This window comes from Culex pipiens, chromosome 2 (assembly GCF_016801865.2).
Source record: "Culex pipiens pallens isolate TS chromosome 2, TS_CPP_V2, whole genome shotgun sequence".
Lineage (NCBI taxonomy): Eukaryota > Metazoa > Arthropoda > Insecta > Diptera > Culicidae > Culex > Culex pipiens.
This window is the reverse complement of record NC_068938.1, coordinates 182,063,627-182,083,818: the sequence shown is the minus strand read 5'-3', so window position 1 is coordinate 182,083,818 and position 20,192 is coordinate 182,063,627. Positions and strand designations below refer to the sequence as shown.

The following is a 20,192-nucleotide window of genomic DNA, read 5'->3' as shown; positions in this document are numbered from 1 at the left end:
GTCTCTCATGCTCAAACGTTAAAAGGCGACGTGCGAAAAGATAGCATGAGCACATCGATGAACAGCAAGACAGAATAAATTTGATTTAACAGGTAAAGAATTCATATTTTCAATCAAAAACGATTTCCAGCAAGTTCTTAGAAAGAACAGCGTAAAAGTAAGAGGAATTTGCATCACAAATTCAATATACAATTTGTCTACCGGGAAAAAAACGTTTGTGAATAGAATCGATTTATTGACGCGAACAAACGTTTGATCTTTTCCATTTGAAACCATCAGAATCCAATTTGTGCTACGATACTAAAATTGAAACCTATACAATTTTGCCAACAATAGGTGTAAGTGTGTGTGTGATTGTGAGACCAACGTGTGTCATGCTACCTGTAGTGGCCTGGGGGTAAAAGTCACGCAAGTCTACGCGGTGTGGCCCACCGTTAAATCATCCATTTCCGTTCGATATTGGCAGAAGCGCTAATGGCCAAAAAATAATACTGGAAAAGCATCCTGCCGTAGAACACACACACACACGCACGCGCGTGGTCGGAAGAATAGGTTGCGAAAATCTAATTTCCTTTCTTCGTTGTCTTCGTGATCCTTTACCGGCTTGGCTTTGTCCTAGCAGAAATGCTACTCATTTTCCAGCGAAATCGTGAAAAAAGCTTTTAGAATGAATTTCACGGTGGGTTTACTGCTTAAAAAAGTAAATTTCGTTAAATAAAAGTGTTTTTTTTTATCAACTCCTATCTACCCATTTTGATCTATGACTTTTTGTTAAATTACCTTATTTAATTCTTTAACGAGATGTCCTAACACATATTTTTAAAGATATTTTCCAGAGATTTCCCTCCCGTCCAAATCGAATGACTGTTCGATTTTTCCTCTTCGTTGAGACTTTGATGACTATAGGAGGGAAAATAAAAAGCTTAAACGCACAGAAACAAAACGCTTTTCTGCCAGCTAAGATGACATCCGTTGTTGTTTTGACCCAGATCCACGAAGCCGCGCCGCAACTTACTTCGGCCAAAGAGAAACGTGAGCGGAATTCCGAGAGGAAGAAAAGCCGTTAGGAAAATCAAAAAGGCAAAACCAATTTCATCCTTGTTGGTCAAATTGACGGAGCTCCCGCCAGTACGGGGGATCGGCCTCGATAAGGATTTGATGTGCCATAAAAGGGAAAGCTAAGAAAAGAAAGTGGGGGTCAAGAGATCTCGTGACACGTGAAGCGACGAGGAGCTTTCGTTGGTCAGTTTCAATTATCTGCTGCAGATCTGGATAAACACGATATAAGCAGACGGACGGACACATGGAGAGAGGAAAATCCCAAAATACGAGGAAGTTCATTAAGACGAAAGGCAATTAAATTAGTAGCGAAGCGGTTATTTGGATGGTTGGATCTGAGCTCAACAGGGCATTACAAAATTTAAAAAATGGCCTACAACAATTTTCAAAGTCAATTGTCAAACATAAATCTTATCAATCGTATTAATTTTGTTTTATTTTAGAACCCTACCTAGAATTGCAGAAGAACAGTTCATATGAGTCATGGCAAGTTATTAATACACAGTCAAGTGTTTTCTTTTATTGGAAGGTGTGATATTAACTCTCTTATTATGTAATATTTCGTCAAAATAAACTGAAAAAGTGCAAAACGGTGTAATAGTGGTAAATTTACACATTTTTAGCGGTAGAATTGAACATTTATTTCTGACATACCCGAGCAGACGGAAATAACTTGGGAAGGTCAGTTTTTGATATTGTGAGAAGATCGAAATATGTTATTGGGATGATCGGATTAGTTGTTAAAATAACAAAAATCAATAACAAAGATTTGTTCGAAGAATACATTAAACTGTTATTATGTTGTTATTGCAATAACAAACCAATAACACAGAAGGAATCATGAAGGAATAACAAGATTTGTTATCTTGTGCGGACAGGTGGAGCAGCATAATAACAAAAAATGTTATTGAACTTGTATGTCTCCATAACAAAAAAAGTTATTGTTTTGGTTTATTTACCATTTGCAAATAAACGTGCAGTTGCCATAACTCTTCTGTGCTAGTCAGGGCTGCAGAGTCGGGTTCCTTCAAGCGACTTTGAATACTTTGGATGCAGGATATGACGTCAACGCCGACTTCAGCTCTCCAAAAATACCCGACTTCACAGATTCCGACTCCAAGTGAAAGTTGCTAAAAATTAGCTGAATCTGATGCCGTCTCCGAGGTCTCACTCCAGCTCGAACTTCAACGTCAGCTCCGACTTCCTCGCTCTTTGAAAATAATAACTGTTTTTGTTATTCACATTTCAAAAATTCTCACTGAATAAATCTTTTCCCTTAGAGAATATAACAAACTTAAAAAAAATCAACTTTCAAAAGTTAATTTTATCAGATTAATTTAAGCTTAAAGACCCCATTTCGTGGTCAAATAAATGACCACGATTAAATTGGTCAAAATTATTCCATAGTTCTAGCAATTTCAGTAAAGTCCCTTAGGGGGTATATCAAATAATTTAAAAAATCAGCTTTCAAAATTTCAACTTTTTAGAATAATTTTAGCTTACCCGGGCAGACGGTAATAACAAAATTCGTGCCATTTCAATAACAAATACTGTTAAAATAACAGAAAGTGTTTTGGAATCTTCTTGAAAAATCCATTTTTGCATAAGGGTTTAATAACAGTTTATGTTATCATAACAAAATTTGTTATTGGTCTGATATTGGTTGGAAGCCAAAACAACTTTGGAATAACATATTTTGTTATGGAAGAATATCTCCAAATGTTATTGGGATGATCGGATTAGTTGTTAAAATAACAGAAAATAATAACAAAGATATGTTTGAAGAATAACTAAAACTGTTATTAGTCTGTTATTACAATAACAATCCAATAACAATAATATCATAACGACGAATAACAAATCTTGTTATAAATAGCATAAAATGTTATTAACCCAGTATTTTCAAATATCAAAAAATGTTATTCCCACGTTATTTCCGTCTGCTCGGGTAAGGACCCCATTTCATGGCTAAAATAATGACTCTGACCAAAATGGTCAAAATTATCCCATAGTTCTAGCCAATATTAGCAAAGTCCCTTAGGGGGTATATCAAATAATTTTAAAAAAAATCAATTTTCAAAATTTAAACTTTTTAGAATAGCTTAAGGACCCCTTTCATGGCTAAAGTAATGACCCCGACGAAAATGGTCAAAATTATCCCATAGTTCTAACCAATATTTGCAAAGCCCCTTAGGGGATATATCAAAAAAAAAAAATAAAAAATCAACTTTCAAAATTTCAACTTTTTGGAATAATTTTAGGTTAAGGACCCCATTTCATGGCCAAAATAATGACCCCGACGAAATTGGACAAAATTATACCAAAGATCTAAACGTATTTAACAAAAGAAAAAATAATAAAAGATTGTGTTATGGGCACTTTGAAACTTTTCCATTTGTGCGATTTATGATAATTTTATTTCTAAGTCGGAATACCAAACGAATAACAAATCTTGTTATTAGGAGAGTTTTTGAAATGTATAACATTTCCTCTTATTAGCGTGTTATTAAACATTTTAAGTATAATATCACTTCAATTCTTAATCTTGTTATTTTATAAGAAACTGTTATTTTTTTCTTTTTAAAGTTGTGGTTCAGGATAAAATAATAACACTTGTTGTCACAATCAAAAGGATTAAAAGCTTATTTAAGGAAAAATAAAAAAAGAATTTTGATTTATCAATCAAGATAAACGCCATACTAAAATATCCCAAGTTGCGATTAGCCGGATTTCAGTTATGGAATTTGGAAATCATATCCTAATATTTACATTATTTTTTGATTTAGTTTTGCAAAAAATAAATATATTTACGTTGATCTCGTAAAAATTTTAGACGACAAATTTAAATGTTAGTTCTTATTTTAAAAACTCGGAAACGTAGATCAAAAGCCGGGTATTTTTTAATATTCTGTTTTTAAATTTCAGTCATAGAGCAATTTTCCGAAATTTCTGTCATTCTTTTTTTTGTATTTTTTAATCCTACTGAAACTTTTTTGGTGCCTTCGGTATGCCCAAAGTAGCCATTTTGCTTCATTAATTTGTCCATATAATTTTCCATACAAATTTGGCAGCTGTCCATACAAAAAAGGATGTATGAAAATTCAAAAATCTGTATCTTTTGAATGAATTTTCGATAGATTTGGTGTCTTGGAAAAAGTTGTAGGTATGAATAAGGACTACACTTGAAAAAATGGTACACAGAAAAAAAAATGGTGTTTTTTAATTTAATTTTTGTCACAAAAACACTGTTTTTTTTTAATGTTCATCAAATGCCAACTTTTCAGAAATTTCCAGATGGTACAAAAATCTTTGACGGAGTTGTGAGAATATTCACAGATTTTCCGAAATATTTTTTTCAAGGGTGGGCAAACTTACGCACTAATTTTTAAAAATGAAAAAAAAACTGCGACTATTTTCAAAAAAGTTACCTAAAAATGGCTATAACTTGAAAACGGTGCACATTATCAAAATTTCACTGTACACTCAAACCCCGATGGTTTGACAGCAACTGTTGTCAAACGAACGGGGTCACTTTTTAGTTTGACACCCCTTTTACACGGAGTTCACACACACTACCAAACGTTTGTTTTGATAGTGTGCGTGAGCGCCGTGTAAAAAGTGACAGTTCGTCACTTTTTAGTTTGACTTTGTCAAACCAACGGGGTACAAACTAAAAAGTGTCAAACGAAAAAGTGACCAACCACCGGGGGTTGAGTGTAGTACTTTTAAATTTCAAATTTGATTTTTCATCGAAAAATTAAGTTGAAAATCGAAAAATTAAGTTGAGTGTAACAATGTTCTACAAAGTTGTAGAGCAGACAATTACAAAAATTCCGATATAGAGACATAAGGGGTTTGCTTATAAACATCATGAGTTATCGCAATTTTACGAAAAAAAAAGTTTTGAAAAAGTTACTTTTTGCATTTCTTTTTGTTTCGTCGTCCGTGTCTGTCACGGGTGATCGTGAACGGCCGTGATCGATGACGACTAACTTTTTCAAAACTTTTTTTCGTAAAATCGCGATAACTCGTGATGTTTATAAGCAAACCCCTTATGTCTATACATCAAAATTTTTGTAATTGTCTGTTTTACAACTTTGTAAATTATTGTTACACTCTAAAAAATAACCCTAAAAAGTTAGAAAAAACAAGAAATTTTAAAATGAAAAATTTTGTTCTAAATGAAAAAATTACCCTTCTGGGTCAATGTAGATTCGAAAAGAACATTAAATTTCCCATAAAATGACATGTTCCAAAAAATTTTACAGTCAAGTAACGGAAAATGGGAGAATTTTTAAAACTTTTTTGTGTATTTTTCGATGAAAAATACGTTTTTTCGGAATTCTGAGTACGCCATCAAATCGAGCGTCTAATTTTACATTAAAGTCCCTTTGACACAAAATTTCTATCTCATCACCGTTTCACATCGTTTCCCTCCGTCACGAGATATCAAAAAACGGACCTCGGATTCGTGATCAGGGACAAAAGTTACCCCTTAGGACAAAGTTTCACGCAAATCGAAGAGGGGTCGGGGCAACTTTTCCCGATTTCGTTTGAGTTGGTAGAGAATTACACATTATATAGATTAAACTAAACAAAAAAGAAATAACCATAAATAATTTTATCATCCAAATTTTTTTCAAACATGGTTTTATATAAAATTTTGCCCGCTGGATAAGAACATCGTTCATTGCAAACAACTTTCGAGACATCATAATTCGTCCAGACATAAATTCTGTCACGTCTCCATCAACAGACCATTAAACTGCCACGCGTCTCCATTAATCCATTCTGTATTGTGCTCCGTCTGTTCGTGAAATCATTTTCATTCTCTCACATCAGCTAATGATCACCGCTTTTGTTTACAAACAATCAAGTCTCGGTGTCAACAGGTCGCATGACCCACCATGAATCTTCTACCGGTTTAGGTTGGCATTCACTCGGATCATGAACTCGACTCTCGCGAACCAAAGCGCATGCGTTAGTCACTTCTCAAAGAGTTTCGCACTTTCTGTGCGCCCGCAATCAATCGATTGGGTAAAATTTTCACTCCCAGTTCTCAGTCGCAGTCCCACCGCTAAAGATCGTGCTTCCGTGGTTTCGTGTGTCGTAAAAAAAACGTGGTCCGCTGTTACCCAATCAAAGTAGTTTGCCGGAATGAGTCTCGCACCGTCCAAATGTGCCCTGTGCGGAGTTGAGGCGAGCCTGAAGTGTGCCGGCTGCAAGCGGGTCGTGTACTGCAGCCCGGAACACCAGAAGAAGCACTGGAAGCGCCAGCACAAGAACGAGTGCGCTAAGCCTTATGAGGTGAAATTACGGGGCCGCGGTCGTAAGCTCTCCGAAAAGCTACTCGGGGACTATCCGGAGTTGATAGGGGTTTCCAGATGAATCGAAATCAAAAAAAGTTCAATAATTTAAAATTGTGTAGAATTTTCACAAAAAAAAATCTTCTTTACCCACAAAAAAAAGAGAAATTTTCACAAGTGCGAATGAATTTTTCAGTGAAATGAACGAAATGCATCTATAAATACTTCAACACAGATTCTAGACACACACTCACACCACCTATAGGGAAGAGAGGAAAAGTGGTTGTGAGAATGAAACAAATCGTTCAGCATACCGGCGCGCGTGTCACAAGCACGTGAATTGCGTGAACGGATTTCGTGAAATGCTGAAGAATGCTGTATGTTGTGTGTACCACCTGCTTCTGGTGGTACACAGCAGATGTGGGAGGGAAGCCGGCGTTTTTTTGGCACCCGATGTTTGTTTACATTCGAAGCAGACACGGCGAGATTATGGATCGGTGTTTTGCACGATGTTTGCAGAATTTTGTGGAGGTGCTACAGGGCTTAGATTCACGCCAAGACAGTGGAATTCATTGGAAATTTTAAGGTTTTGTCTTGAATTGATGTCATCAACATAGCTCAGAGCTATAAACGTAAAATTCCCAATAAAATTATTTTTTTTAGGGATTTGGCTTGAATATTGTGAGTACTTTTTAAAATCAAAGAAGCCATTTTACAGCAATACAAATCTCCATACAATTTTGGCAGATCGTTATCAAAACATTGGATAAATGTTTATCAAAGTAGGAAATTTCTTATCAACAAAATCGGCAAAATTGTAGGTTTTGATCAGTGTGTCAGGACAATAACGATAATGTATCATTATCGTTATAGTTATTTCGATAATACTATCGCCGATAATGGACGATAACTCATTTTTAAAATCGACTTAGTTCAGTGCTTTCACTAAGAATATATGTTTCGAACATGTAGTTAAGTAAAAAAATAAAATTGTTCACAAAATGCCGTATTTTTTGAAAGTACTCAATTTTTCTAAAACTGCAATATGGATTTCAAACGAAACGAAATTTGGTATAATTTTAAATTCAAAAGATTTTTTTGTTAAAAACTAAAATTTTCACATTTTATTTTTTATTTTCGAAAATACTAAAATTTTAAAAATTTTCGATATGGGTATCAATCAAAGCAAAACTTTGTATGCATTTTCACCTGATTGAAATTTTTTAGAAAATACAAAAAAATCACAAAATAATGTATTTTTTCGAAATAAAGTCAAAATGCATTCAACATTTCGCTTCCGTTGCGAATTTTGAAAATTTGAGTATTTTCGAAAAACACGATACTTTGTAAAAAAAATATTATTAAAAAAAACAAAAAAAAAGTTAAAATGTTGCCAAATTTTGCTTCGTTTTGACAATTTGCAATAACCAATATGCAAATTTTGGCATTTTCGAAAAATACGATATTTTGCGAAAATTTTAGCTTTCAAAAAAACTCTAATAAAGTGAAAAAAATTGAGTATTTTCGAAAAATACAGTAATTTTTTGTTTTGTTTTACAAAAAAGTTTATATAGTGGATAAGCATAAAAAAATTTGCTTCGTTTGATACTCATGACAAATTAAAAACAAACTTGATTATTTTCGAAAAAAGTACCGTTTGAGCAATTCTCTAACAAAACCGGAAATGGATTTCATTTGCATTTTTCGATTTGGCTCAAACTTTGTGGGGGCCTTCCCTATGACCAAATATGCTATTTTGTGTCATTGGTTCACCCATACAAGTCTCCATACAATTTTGGCAGCTGTCCATACAAAAATGGTTTGTAAATATTCAAACAGCTGTAACTTTTGAGTGAATTTTCTGATCAATTTGGTGTCTTGGGCAAATTTTTTTATCAACATTTTTTTCACTAAAACTCAATTTCCCAAAATACGTATTTTTTTATTTTCGAGATTTTTTGATATGTTTTAGGGGACAAAAATCCGCAACTTTTGAGCCATAGAGAAACATGGTCAAAAAATCTGCCGCCGAGTTATGAATTTTTGAAAAAATAGTGATTTTTGGAAAAAAAATCGAAGTTTTATGCAAAAACAAGTTTGACATTACTTTTTAATGCAAAATTGAATTTGCAATCGAAAAGTACTTTACAGATTTTTTGATAAAGGGCTCCGTTTTCAAGATATAGGCACTGAAAGTTTGATTTTAGCGAAATATTTGCAGTTTTTCAATTTTTAAAAATAGTGACCATGAGTGACCATTTCTAAAAATATTTTTTTTGTAAAGTTCAGATTTTAAATGGGCGTAATATTCAATATTTGGCCCTTTTAAAATGTAAGTCTTGATTTAAAAAATTTCAAAATATTTTTTTCAAAAAGATCGAAAAATTTTACGAATGTTTCATGTATTAACATTGATAATCGGACCATCAGTTGCTGAGATATCGTCATTAGTAAATGGTGGGTTATTTTGGTGAAATTAAGAAAACTTCAATTTTCGTGTTTCTTTTTCTTAAAGCGGCTCTATCTCAGCAACCCGAGGTCCAATCTTCAATGTCTCTTAGACAATTTTATAGCAAATTTTCTGAACTTTTCAAAAAATATATTTTTTGAAATGGTCACTCATGGTCACTATTTTTAAAAATTGAAAAACTGCAAATATTTCGCTAAAATCAAACTTTCGGTGGCTATATCTTGAAAACGGAGCCCTTTATCAAAAAATCTGTAGAGTACTTTTCGATTGCAAATTTAATTTTGCATTAAAAAGTAATGTCAAACTTGTTTTTGCATAAAACTTCGATTTTTTCCAAAAAACACAATTTTTTCAAAAATTCATTACTCGGCAGCAGATTTTTTGACCATGTTTCTCTATGGCTCAAAAGTTGCGGATTTTTGTCCCCTAAAACATATCAAAAAATCTCGAAAATCAAAAAATATGTATTTTGGGAAATTGAGTTTTAGTGAAAAAAAAGTTGATAAAAAAATCTGCAAATTTTTTTTCCGTGTACCTATTTTATTCTCAACAATACCTACAACTTTGCCGAAGACACCAAATTGATCAGAAAGTTCACTCAAAAGTTACAGCTGTTTGAATATTTACATACCATTTTTGTATGGACAGCAGCCACAATTGTATGGAGACTTGTATGGGTGAACCAATGACGCAAAATAGCTTATTTGGTCATAGGGAAGGCCCCCACAAAGTTTGAGTCAAATAAAAAAATACAAAAAATAAAAATGGTCGAAATCGGCCGATTTCGTAGAGAGTTGCTCGTTTGTGAAAACTTTAGTATTTTTCAAAAAAAACTATTAAAAGGTCAAGGAATAGCCTACAAAATATCGTTTTGTTTGATATCTTTATTGCAAATTATGAAAATTGAGTACTTTCAAAAATACGATATTAGGCGAAAATGAGTATTTTCAAAAAAATACGGTACAGTGTAGTTTGGGAAAACATTAGTATTTAAAAAAACTATTAAAATATGAAAAGTCCTCCAAATTTCGTTTTGGTTGATATCTATATTGCAAATTATGATATTTGAGTACTTTCAAAAAAATACTCTAATAAAGTGAAAACGCATACAAAATTACGCTTCGTTCAACACCCATATCGCAAATTTTGAAAATTTGAGTATTTTCGAAAAGGATAAGGCAATCTGTGAAATTTTTAGGATTTTACAAATCCTTGACCTGGTGCACAGTTTATACTAACAGGCTATAGTAACCAATAAAAGGAGAGGCCGTGGCTGACTGGTTACGGTGTTCGCTTTATAAGCGAATGGTTCTGGGTTCGATGCCCATCTGCTCCCAACGAGAAAGTTAAGAACACATAAATTTGAAATGATGAATATGACCGAAAAATCAAAGTCGCTCGAGGCGGAGTTCGAACCCCCGTACTTTGGATTGGTAAGCAAAAATGCTAACCACTAAGCCATGTCGACTTGGTGAGCGTGGACTGGAATTAGGAATACTGTTACAGAGAGCGAGTTGTGGCGCTATAACCACGGCAAATAGTGTCCAGGGCATTCGTGGAAATACAATGTCCCATCCCAGAGGGTCCCGGAGTACCAAACCTTCTTAGCATGGTGCTCCCAACGAATACAAACCAAAATCTCGGAGCGTATGGTGGTGTGTCCCCACGCTTCTTCCTCCCCTGTCGATTCAGAATTGTGTTGTTGTTCGAACACTCAGTGCTCAAACTCAACCCAATTATGAGTCATCTCTGCGATACGGCTTTACGCAGTAGGCCTGGCCGCTTTAACGCTTGTGTTGTTTCAATGCATTCAGATGCAATGGCGCACTACAAATGTTAATAAATGTCAAGAAGAGTGCTAGGCGTCATCTAACCTAAGGCACTCTCCAGGATCCCTTCGAAAGATTGGCTGCGCTAGGGTCTGATTAGATTAGATTAGACAGGCTATAGTAACCAATAAAACAACAAACTATACATTACAAATTAAAAAAGTTTATAAAGTTGAAAAGCATGAAACATTTTGCATCGTTAAATACTCATGGCAAATTTGAAAAACTTGAGTATTTTCAAAAAAATGCGATACAGTGTGGTTTGTGAAAATTTAAGTATTTTTTCAAAAAAACTAAAATTATGTAAAAAACCTACGAAATTTCGTTTCGTTTGATATCTATATTGCAAATTATTAAATTTGAGTACTTTCGAAAATACGGTATAATTTTTGAATAACTTAATTTCTCAATGTCTCTTATGCAAATTCATAGGAAACTTTCTGATCTTTTCGAAAACAATATGTTCAGAGATGGTAAACAAATTATTCAGGAAATCTGTTGTCAAGATACTGCCAAAATTGTATGGAGACCTTATGATCGAACTAATGATGCAATTGTCTTCTTTGTTCATAGATAAAGGTACACACAAAGTTTCATCAAAATCAAAAATTCAAAAATCAAATTTGCTATAAATTTGCTCTTTTTTGGGAGAATGGCTCGTTTTTACAAAATCATGCATTTTTGCCTTCCTCTCTGAGGCGAAGCATTAATCCTGCTAAGAGCTAAATATGAATTTTCACAAAAGCTCTTAGACCCACCTTCATGTAAACCTATCGACTCAGAATCGAAAACTGAACAAATGTCTGTATGTCTGTGCATCTGTGTATTTGTCTGTCTGTCCGTCCGTCTGTCTGTGTGTTACCAATAATGTCACTGAGTAGTTCAAAAGTTATGTATGAAAATGTGTTTTTGCATTTATTCGAATGTTGGATAAATGGCTGGAAATCCAATCAAATAGCATCATGTTGTACATCATTTGATATGTAATCAAAAGATCTTTCAAATGAGTCCAAAATATTGAAGATCTGGCAACCCTGTTTAAAGTTAAAACCACTTAAGTGACATTTCTGTACTTTTGAAGCCGGATCTCACTTATTTGTATGAAAAGTATGTCCAGATCAATCATCCGATCTATCATTGGATAGGTAATCAGAAGATCTTCCAATGGAGTCTGAAAAAAATCGGGTTTCCTTATATAATACACTAATGATGAAAATTCGAAACCAATATTTCAAATATTAGTATTAATTGTTAACAAAAACGAACTACCTTTCTATTGAAAATTAAAAGTCGATGCACTGCAAAGTCACAATGTTTGCAATATTCGAAGAATTGATAAATAAAAAAACTAAAAGTTTATTTATGTTGGTCATTGAAAGTATCGTATCTGAAGCAAATCGGAACAATTATGCTTTGAACTTGTTGGCTTTGCTTAACTTATCAGCAAAAATATTTAGATATTTTTTCTTCACATGGGTACTGCTTTCAATTAATAAAACACAACCGACATTGGTAATTTTCGTACAAATAAAACACTCGTACGTTTTAACCTATTTGCCTCTATCTTTTTTTTGCAAACTTAAACACACAATATTAAGACAGGACAAAGAATTGATTAATTTTAAGGCTAAAGCGTCCGTACCTACTAAAACTTTAATATTTATGTTTAATAGATCGTGCAGCACTCTGAGAACGCGAAGGTATTATTCAACGAGAATATCAATTTATTGCGTTGTATCGAGTTTAATGTCTTCATCCCCATTCCTTAAACGTTTTAACTAAGCATTACGTAGAGCAAAAACTAACAATATAAGCTTGTAAAAATTAACTCAATGAGAAGCATGACTCAAGTAACATCAGTAAAACTGCAAGCTACTAACATTAAAAAAAACGTTCATCCTTCCATTCCATTCAAATTAGCTTAAAAAATCAGATCGGTTGAACAATATTCTGATAACACAGCTAATAATTGTAAATTCTTCGTTTTGCACCACCCACAGTGAACGTCAACTCCCACAAGATTACATAATGACCAGTGTTGAGTCTTTCCACAGTGAATCGTTTTCCACCTCCGTATTACCAATCTGTGTATAAATGTTCACACTCCAAATGTATATAAAATGTGTTACAATTTCTCCTTCCCGATGTAAACCACCCAGTGATTGTCGATCACCTATCAAGTTGTACTGTCTATTGTGTTATTCTATAAAGTCCTTTTCTGTACATTTTCCTCGTTCCCATCGATCCGTCCATCACTTTCCAAGATCTCTAACGCTTCTTCTCTCCCGAACGCGCGATCATCGCCAGCTGGCCCGCAACGAGGAAGTGGGTCGCTTCTTCCTGGCTACGGAGGCCATCCCCAAGGACACCATCCTGTTCACCGAGTCACCGATGGTCATCGGGCCCAAGTGGAATCTGGACGAGTACGAGCAGCGATCGGCGATCGTCCCGTGCGTGGGCTGCTTTACCGACTGCCAGCTGGGGGTGTACCGGTGCGATCGGTGCAACTGGCCCGTTTGCAAGCCCGACTGTCCGGGGTTGGTCAACGCGAATCTGCACGCGATCGAGTGCCCGATTCTGCGCTTTGGAGGGGGTCCGAAGCCCCGCGATGATCCGGAAGCGGTGTTTGATTACTATCGGTACGATGCGATGCTGGTGCTGAAGTGTCTGGCGTTGCAGATCCACAACAGGCCGTTGTTCGATCAGATGATGCAGCTGGAGAGTCACTACGAGGCACGCAAGGGTAGTCAGTACTATCGGGATGCGGACGACCGGACGGTGCAGTATCTGCTGAAGAACTTTTTGGCACCGCTGAAGAAGCAGGAGGAGATCCAGGGCAAGACGGTGCTGCCGGTTGCCGATGCCAAGACGCTGCACAAGATCTGCGGCATTCTGGAGGTGAACGCGATGGTGATTCCGTTGACCAACGGTCGCGAGATCTGCGGACTGTACCCGATCGGATGCATGCTCGAGCACTGCTGCATGCCGAACTGCTTCTACACGTTCGACTGCACCAAGGGGATGAAGCTGACGTTCAAAGCGGGACGGGACATTCAGAAGGGTGAGTTCGATCTTCTTGAACTTACTCGTGTACGATCTAACCAGCTCATTCCTTTCAGGTGAACACCTCTCCACCACGTACACCCACGCCCTTTGGGGAACGCAGCAACGTCGCGATCACCTCAAGACCAACAAGTACTTCTCGTGCAGCTGTGCCCGTTGTGCGGACCCGACCGAACTGGGAACCTACCTCAGTGCTCTGCGCTGTCTGGGCGTAGATGGCGTCGGATGCAGCGGATACCAACTCCCGATCGATTCGCTCAACGACGCTAGCGACTGGAAGTGCAACCAGTGCCCGGTACAGATAGAAGCGGACCAGGTCAACTTCCTCCTAGCCAAGATCGGCGAAGAAATGGACGACGCGATCGAGCAGAAAACCTCGATCAAGCAAAAGGAGGACATGATCGCCAAGCTGTTGACCTTCCTGCACCCGAACCACTACCACATCTTCGCGCTCAAGCACTCCCTTATCCAGATGTACGGTCACCTCAAGGGCTACCAAACGCCTCAGCTGTCCGATCGGGACCTGGCCGACAAGATCGGTACCTGTCGCGAGCTGATGAAGATCATCGACACGCTGGATCCGCACTCGTTCCGGCTGAGTCTGTACGCCGCGGTAGTCCTGTACGAGCAGCACACGGCACTGCTCGAGGTTACCGAGCGGAAGCTGAAGGCGGGAGTTTCCAAGGAAGATGCCGCCGTGCGGAAGAACTACAACGAAGTGCTGCACTGTCTGATGCGGGCCAAGCAGGTGCTGGCCAATGAAATGGGAACGCAGCAGGGTATCAGGCTGCTGGAGGAAATTAAGAGGGCCACGGAAAAGGCGGAGGGAATTATTGTGTAGATTGGTAGTTTTGAGTGAATGAATAAAAGTCGTTTGTTTCTTATTAAATAGTTTTATTTTCGCGGGTTTCAAAAAAATGAAAATTTTATTTTATATTTGTTTATTTTCGTAGCTAACAAAGTGTGTAAATAATGTATGGCAAAAGGTCGAAAGACATAAGGTCGAATGGTCAAAAGGTCGATTGGAAAAAAGGTCGAATGGACAAAACGTCGAATTAAAAAAAAAGTTCGATGTGAGCCTTATTGCTTAAATATTGAAAAACAGCTATGGAAAGGTGTTTTGAACGGTTTGCATTAATTTCACTCCTATATTCTTGAAAATTTAGTGGTCTTCTGAATAAAAACTTGCCCCAAGATTGTTTGGGACTTTATGAAAAGGGAGGGGGAGGGGGCTATCTAGTTCTCCGATCGGGCTCAAAATTTTTCTGGAGGTTCCTTGGCCGAAATAATTAGGGTACCAATTAGGGTACCAGGGTACCTATACATGTTAGGGTACCAAAAGTTGCGTATTTCAATTACGAAAATTTTGGTACCTTAACATGTATAGGTCATCGCTGAATTTTTTAAGTTATCGCCGTTTTAGTGAAAAAAGTCGTTTTTTCCCGTTTTCGTCATTTTCCCATTTTTGCTCGTGGCGCGTCGAAAAACTCAGTTTTTATTTTCAAAAGATCGTATCTCAGAGTATCGAAAATATAACTTCACCATTTTTTGATATGTTATGTGGAATTTTCCGAGGAATCCGATAAAAATATTTTCAGACATAGGCTCTTTGGTCCCGAGACCTTCAAAACAGCATATTAAATTTTCATACGACCTTTTCAAATGTTAAGCTAGATTTTTGAAACTTCTTACTATTTTTCTTAAATAGTTAAACTAATCACCTTTCTTTTGCATCTAAGACATCTAAAATCGGATGAAATGGCGCGGAGATATGACTTTTTAAAAAAGTGGTTTTTGCAAAAATCGACGAAAATTGCCATTTTTCGAACCACCCTAACACGGCGTAGGTCACCCTAATGGCCAAACAAAAAAATACGGGTCCAATTATATCGGCCAAGGAACCCCCAGAAAAATTTTGAGCCCGATCGGAGAACTTTTTTTTCGAATCATGCTGTTTTCGTGGGGAATTGCTGAAATAAAAATTCACAAAAACATTGTTGTAAGAATAGGTTGTAATATTTTAGAAATCGAACTTTTTTTTTCATAGAACTGTTCATGTATGAAAGAATGTAAAAACTCACAAAAATATTACAAAAATCAAGAATAAATGTGCAAGCTGAGAAAAACGCATTTGAAGTTTGTCCCATACATAAGGCTACGTGTTAAGTTTTCGCGAAAAAAACAGGATTTGAACAATTAGAACAAAGTACTGGATGTTATAGGCTCTTTTGAAAGAGCACACGATTTTGAACCAAACTGCATCAAAAACTCGAATTCGATGAAAACTCATATGGGACATTTATGCGATCAGGGGCAGTGCTCATGTTTGAAAAAATAGGATAGCTCACAATATTATTTCAGAATATTATCACAAGAACTTCTATTTGTTTAGGGAATGGAAAACTTCTCAAAAAAGGGCTTGGATTTTATTCTGTTTATTGAAGAAAAAAAGATCATTACTAAAAGGATGGATTAACTCTCAGAAAAAACGGACTTGTTTCTGAGACAACACTTTTTTCAAAAATATTTTAGATGATTATAATTATTAATATTAGTTTCATTTTTTCACATTCGACCATTTGTCCTTTCGACGTTTTGTCCATTCGATCTTTTGTCCACTTTCGACCTTTTGTCCATTCGACCTTATGTCTTTCGACCTTTTGGCATTCGACCTTATGTCTTTCGACCTTTTGTCGCACGTGCAAAGAAACTCTACCGTTTTGTTCACTATTTCAAAAAAATAGTTTGGTCGTTAAAATATTTTTTGAAGTCCGAATCGAATCGAATGAACTTCAAAACATATTTCAACGACTAAACTTTTTTTTAATTCCTCAGAATATGTTCCGTATTCAATAGTGCATGAACGACCAAAAGGTCGAGAGGCATAAGGTCGAATGCCAAAAGGTCGAAAGACATAAGGTCGAATGCCAAAAGGTCGAAAGACATAAGGTCGAATGCCAAAAGGTCGAAAGACATAAGGTCGAATGGACAAAAGATCGAATGGACAAAACGTCGAAAGGACAAATGGTTGAATGTGAAAAAATGAAACTTATATTAAGAGGCAATATTTGTAAATATTGCTCGGTTTGTTCTAGAGGTCGTATTGAGGTGCTCCGATTTGGATGAAACTTTCAGCGTTTGTTTGTCTATGCATGAGATGAACTCATGCCAAATATGAGCCCTCTACGACAAAGGGAAGTGGGGTAAAACGGGCTTTGAAGTTTGAGGTCGAAAAAACATTAAAAATCCTAAAATTGCTCGCATTTCCGTAAAACTTCTTCAATTCCAATTCTCTTAGATGCATTCGAAAGGTCTTTTGAAGCACTTCAAAATGTGCTATAGACATCCAGGATTGGTTTGATTTTTTCTCATAGCTTTTGCAAATAACTGTTAAAAATGGATTTTTTTTAAACCTTAATATCTTTTTCCAACAGCCTCCAACACCCATACTCCGGTAGGTCAAAAGATAGGTAATTTCATGGACTATAAGCCTACGGAAATAACTTTTTGGCCAATCGCAGTTTTTCTCATAGTTTTTCGATTTTTCTATAACAAACATTTTACAACGTTAGTTTTTGCCCTGTAGGCCGTCATAGCGGCATTTTTTGGTCTCAATTTTGTCATATTCGGAATCCTCGGAAAATTTCACGTAAGTAAGATGTATTGGAGTTGTAAATTTGATTTCAAAAATAATTAAATAAAACATTTTCGAAAAAAGAAATTGATCTTATTTACCCTGTGATAGAGCGTCCAATTTCCCGGGGCTACCAATTTCCCGGGAAACGGGAAATTTTTAACCGATTTCCCGGGAAATCCCGGGAATTCCCGGGAAATTTTAAAATTATTGAAAATTGCTCTAATCTTAGTTCTGAATCATATTTTGCACTAAAATTGAATTGAAAGATCAACTAATAGCTTGACTGCATGTAAAAATTCATACAACTACAAGAAAATGTATATTTTTCTAATTTTTTAAGCTCAAATCATACAATAAATCAAAAAATGATCTCTTGTTTTTTTTATTGAAAAGTATTTTTTCATCAAAGTGTTTGGACAGTAAGTAAAATGAATCCATACCGCAAACTTAAATTTCTTTAAAGTTGCCTCTGTGACCAGTTTGAGAAAGTATGTTTTGACACATTAAGTCGAAACGAATAAAATCATTCAGAAATTATTTTTTTCATAACAAATAACTTCTCTAAACCAAGTTATACTGATGTCAGCAGCTCTTGATCAAAATAGTTAAACTTTTAGGTTTTTCCTTAAAAATTTAACTTCTCGTGTTTGTTTTACTTCAAATAACTCAATGATTTCAAATATTTGAAGCAAGTTTTCAAAACATGTTTGCATTTTTCGTGCACCTCTTAAACAATTTAACATGATTTAAATTATACGATAAATTGTCATCATCCCACTACCACTCTTCGATTTTATTTTTTTTTTCAGGTTAAACCTTCTAACACCCATTGTTGCGCCAGTGCTATATTTTTTTAATAGAAATTTTTTGAACGAATTGAAGTAATTCTTCGTGCAAAAACCTATTTGAAATATTTAATGATACCCATTAAATTTTCATCTAATTTAATCATGTTAAACAAAAACGTAAACTATTCGTATTGTTTATTTTCATTAATCTAGGTCCAGTTGCTTCAGAAACCAATATTATCAGAAATAAATCATGATATTAAATTTAGTTTCTCCATTTTCTAGAGCATTTTTTAAAAAAATGGATCCAAAAATATTAAGAAAATGTATACTTCCGCTTGAATTTCGGGAATTCCCGGGAAATTTCTAAATTTCCCGGGAAACGGGAAATATTTTTTAACGGGAAATCCCGGGAATTCCCGGGAATTTTTTTCCCGGGACGGGAAATTGGACGCTCTACCCTGTGATCAATACGTCAAATCCCGTATTAAGTAGGCGAATATCTGTTTTACCCCTAATGCGACAAAATGTTAAAACATATTTTAATTCAATTTAAATGGCATTTTTTCAAATCAAATTTACAACTCCAATACATCTAGCTAAAATGAAATTTTCCGAGGATTCCGAATATGACAAAATTGAGATCAAAAAGTGCCGCTATGACGGCCTACAGGGCAAAAACTAACGTTGTAAAAAGTTTGTTATGGAAAAATCGAAAAACTATGAGAAAAACTGCGATTGGCCAAAAAGTTATTTCCGTAGGCTTATAGTCCATGAAATTACCTATCTTTTGACCTACGGGAGTATGGGTGTTGGACGCTGTTGCAAAAAGATATTAAGGTTTTAAAAAAATCAATTTTTGACAGTAATTTGCAAAAGCTAAGAGAAAATTTCAAACCAATCCTGGATGTCTATGGCACATTTTGAAGTGCTTCAAAAGACCTTTCGAATGCATCTAAGAGAGTTGGAATTGAAGAAGTTTTACGGAAATGCGAGCAATTTTAAGATTTTTAATGTTTTTTCGACCTCAAACTTCAAAGCCCGTTTTACCCCACTTCCCTTTGTCGTAGAGGGCTCATATTGGACATGAGTTCATCTCATGCATAGACAAACAAACGCTGAAAGTTTCATCCAAATCGGAGCACCTCGATACGACCTGTTACACATTGGTGAAAAACTCGCTCTTAATAATTATAATCATCTAAAATATTTTTGAATAAATTGTATTCTCACAAACAAATCCGTTTTTTCTGACCAAATTTGAGAGGAGGGAAAAAATAAAAATTGAAATCACATGCCAAAAGTGTTTTAAATTGCCTTTTTTGTTATTTGCAATCATTACTTTTAATTTTTTTCAGTATTGATTTTATTAGCTGATTTTAAAGGGGGAGGGGGGACATAATCTTTGAAAAATATTTGCAACGGCATTAAGACTTAGAAAAAAACACATTTTAACAAAAAATGAAAAAAACTGTTGTTTAATTTAAAAAAAAAACTGTAGAGACAATCTGAACATTTTCAATTTTTATCATAACCGTCTACAAACTGAACAAGATTTATTACAATTGTAAGCATCACCACTAAAAACATAATAATAAATCTATTCCAAATCCACATCCTAAAGGTCAAATAAACAAATAATAAGCCTGTAGCAAAAGTTAATTCGGCTTCACCTACTGCAATCTGCTAATGTTCCACAAAACCCGGGAAAATCCCATCGGAGGAAGTAAATTAATCCTATTTTCCCTGTTCCAGCCTAAGCCACACACTTCATTCACACGGAGAGATGAGTTTTAGCTAATCCCCCCATATCATCCCGTCACGGTCATTATCATCTTCACCATTCAAGGGCCCGAGCATTCTGCAGAAGTGCTAAACCAGTGATAAAGTGCAATAATCCTTGTTCGGAACTCTCAGTCTCCCTCGCATATTCAACGTTAAACGTATGACCACACGAGAGCTTACTGACTTTAACGGGATGAGTTCATCCTTTACCAAGTACAGACTCCCCCTGGCCCCGGCGACAACGATATATGAGTT

The 20,192-nt window shown here is 35.6% G+C and overlaps 1 protein-coding gene across 2 annotated transcripts; it reads left to right on the top strand.

Annotated features, from left to right (window-relative positions):
• The first annotated feature begins 6,112 nt into the window (after positions 1 to 6,112).
• LOC120429626 (SET domain-containing protein SmydA-8-like) lies at positions 6,113 to 14,607 on the top strand. Of its 2 annotated transcripts, XM_039594660.2 has the most exons (4): positions 6,113 to 6,366; positions 12,338 to 12,364; positions 12,972 to 13,725; positions 13,784 to 14,607. In XM_039594660.2, the coding sequence occupies exons 1-4, from the start codon at positions 6,217 to 6,219 to the stop codon at positions 14,566 to 14,568; spliced, it is 1,716 nt and encodes a 571-aa protein (XP_039450594.1). In that variant the 5' UTR covers positions 6,113 to 6,216; the 3' UTR covers positions 14,569 to 14,607. The 2 variants fall into 2 exon arrangements, with proteins under 2 accessions (XP_039450594.1, XP_039450597.1); XM_039594663.2 differs by lacking the exon at positions 12,338 to 12,364.
• Positions 14,608 to 20,192: the final 5,585 nt, after the last annotated feature.